Source organism: Sinocyclocheilus grahami, unplaced genomic scaffold (assembly GCF_001515645.1).
Source record: "Sinocyclocheilus grahami isolate Dianchi unplaced genomic scaffold, SAMN03320097.WGS_v1.1 scaffold654.1, whole genome shotgun sequence".
In the NCBI taxonomy this organism is placed as follows: domain Eukaryota; kingdom Metazoa; phylum Chordata; class Actinopteri; order Cypriniformes; family Cyprinidae; genus Sinocyclocheilus; species Sinocyclocheilus grahami.
Window position 1 is genome coordinate 275,860 of NW_015505833.1, and position 1,247 is coordinate 277,106.

Here is a 1,247-nt window from a genome sequence, read left to right on the forward strand (position 1 = left end):
AACGGGCTAGTCACTTGCTAATCATATTAACATGCTAGTCACTTGTTAATCATGCTAGCAACATGTTAATAATGCCAGCAATATGCTAGTTACAGGCTAATCATGCTAAAAACATGTTATCAACATTTATCTAATCTAAGTTTTTAAACTTCAGGCTTTTGCAACTGCTTTAAACTTTCAGGCTAGGCTTCCTCGAGCCAACCTAAAGTCTGTCTTGACAAACTTTTTAATCTAGTTAATAAACATTCTGCTAAATATTTACCGAATCCATTAGTTGAAGGGTTGTTGTGGCTGTTTATTTGTTGGTAATTTGATGTGTTTGCCATTGAAGCAGAAGCCCCGCCCATCTGGCCAAAGGAAGAGGAAGTGGAGGAAGAAGGGGCGGAGCTGAACCCTCTCATGTTAAACTGAGCTGACTGACTCTTCACAGCCTGACCTGCCATCTGCTGGACAAAGAGAGTATTTGCAACAACAAGAAAAGAGACATTTTGAAAGAAAATTGTATGCTCACCGAGGGTGCATTTATTTGATAAAATATATAAAAAAATGAAATATTGTGAATTAATATTGTGAAATATTATTACAGTTTAAAACAGCTGTTTTCTGTGTGAGTATCTGTTAAACTGTACTGTATTTCTGTGATGCGCAGCTGTATTTTCAGCATCATTCCTCCAGTCTTCAGTGTCACATGATCTTCAGAAATCAGTATAATATGCTGATCTGCTGCTCGAGAAACATTTCTGATTATTATCAATGTTGTGCTGCACAATATTTGTGTGGAAACTGTGATACCATCTAGGCTAAGAAAAAAAAAAGGACTTTTATTTAGCAGTGATGCATTAAATTAATCAAAAGTGCCAGTATATAAATTTAATGTCACAAAAGATTTCTATTTAATTAAATTAGTTAACTGAATATTATTTCATTATTAAATATTTCACACGAATAAATTATATTTTACAATATATTCACATAGAAAAGTTATTTTAAATTGTAATAATATTTCATAATGTTACTGTTTTTACTGTATTTTTGACCAAATAAATGCAGCTTTGATAAGCAGAAGTGATTTCTTTCAAAAACATCAAACAATCTTACTGACCCCAAACAGTATTGTAATAATAATCATAAATATTAATAATAATAATAATAAAATCTTTTGCCTTCTGTGTCTGAATGTTACCCAATCACAATTTAGCAATCATTCATGGCTACAGAACAAATGTTAATGGTTTTATAATCACTAA

The 1,247-nt window shown here is 31.8% G+C and overlaps 1 protein-coding gene across 1 annotated transcript in view; it reads right to left on the bottom strand.

The window, feature by feature from the left end:
* The window catches only part of LOC107558626 (aryl hydrocarbon receptor nuclear translocator-like), a gene marked incomplete at its 3' end in the record, with an annotated part of 19,965 nt that overhangs the window by 2,024 nt on the left and 16,694 nt on the right, over window positions 1-1,247 (bottom strand). Inside the window, exon 14 of the mRNA XM_016242286.1 lies at window positions 263-446. Coding sequence (XP_016097772.1) covers window positions 263-446 — 184 coding nt within the window. The remainder of the gene's footprint in view (window positions 1-262; window positions 447-1,247) is intronic.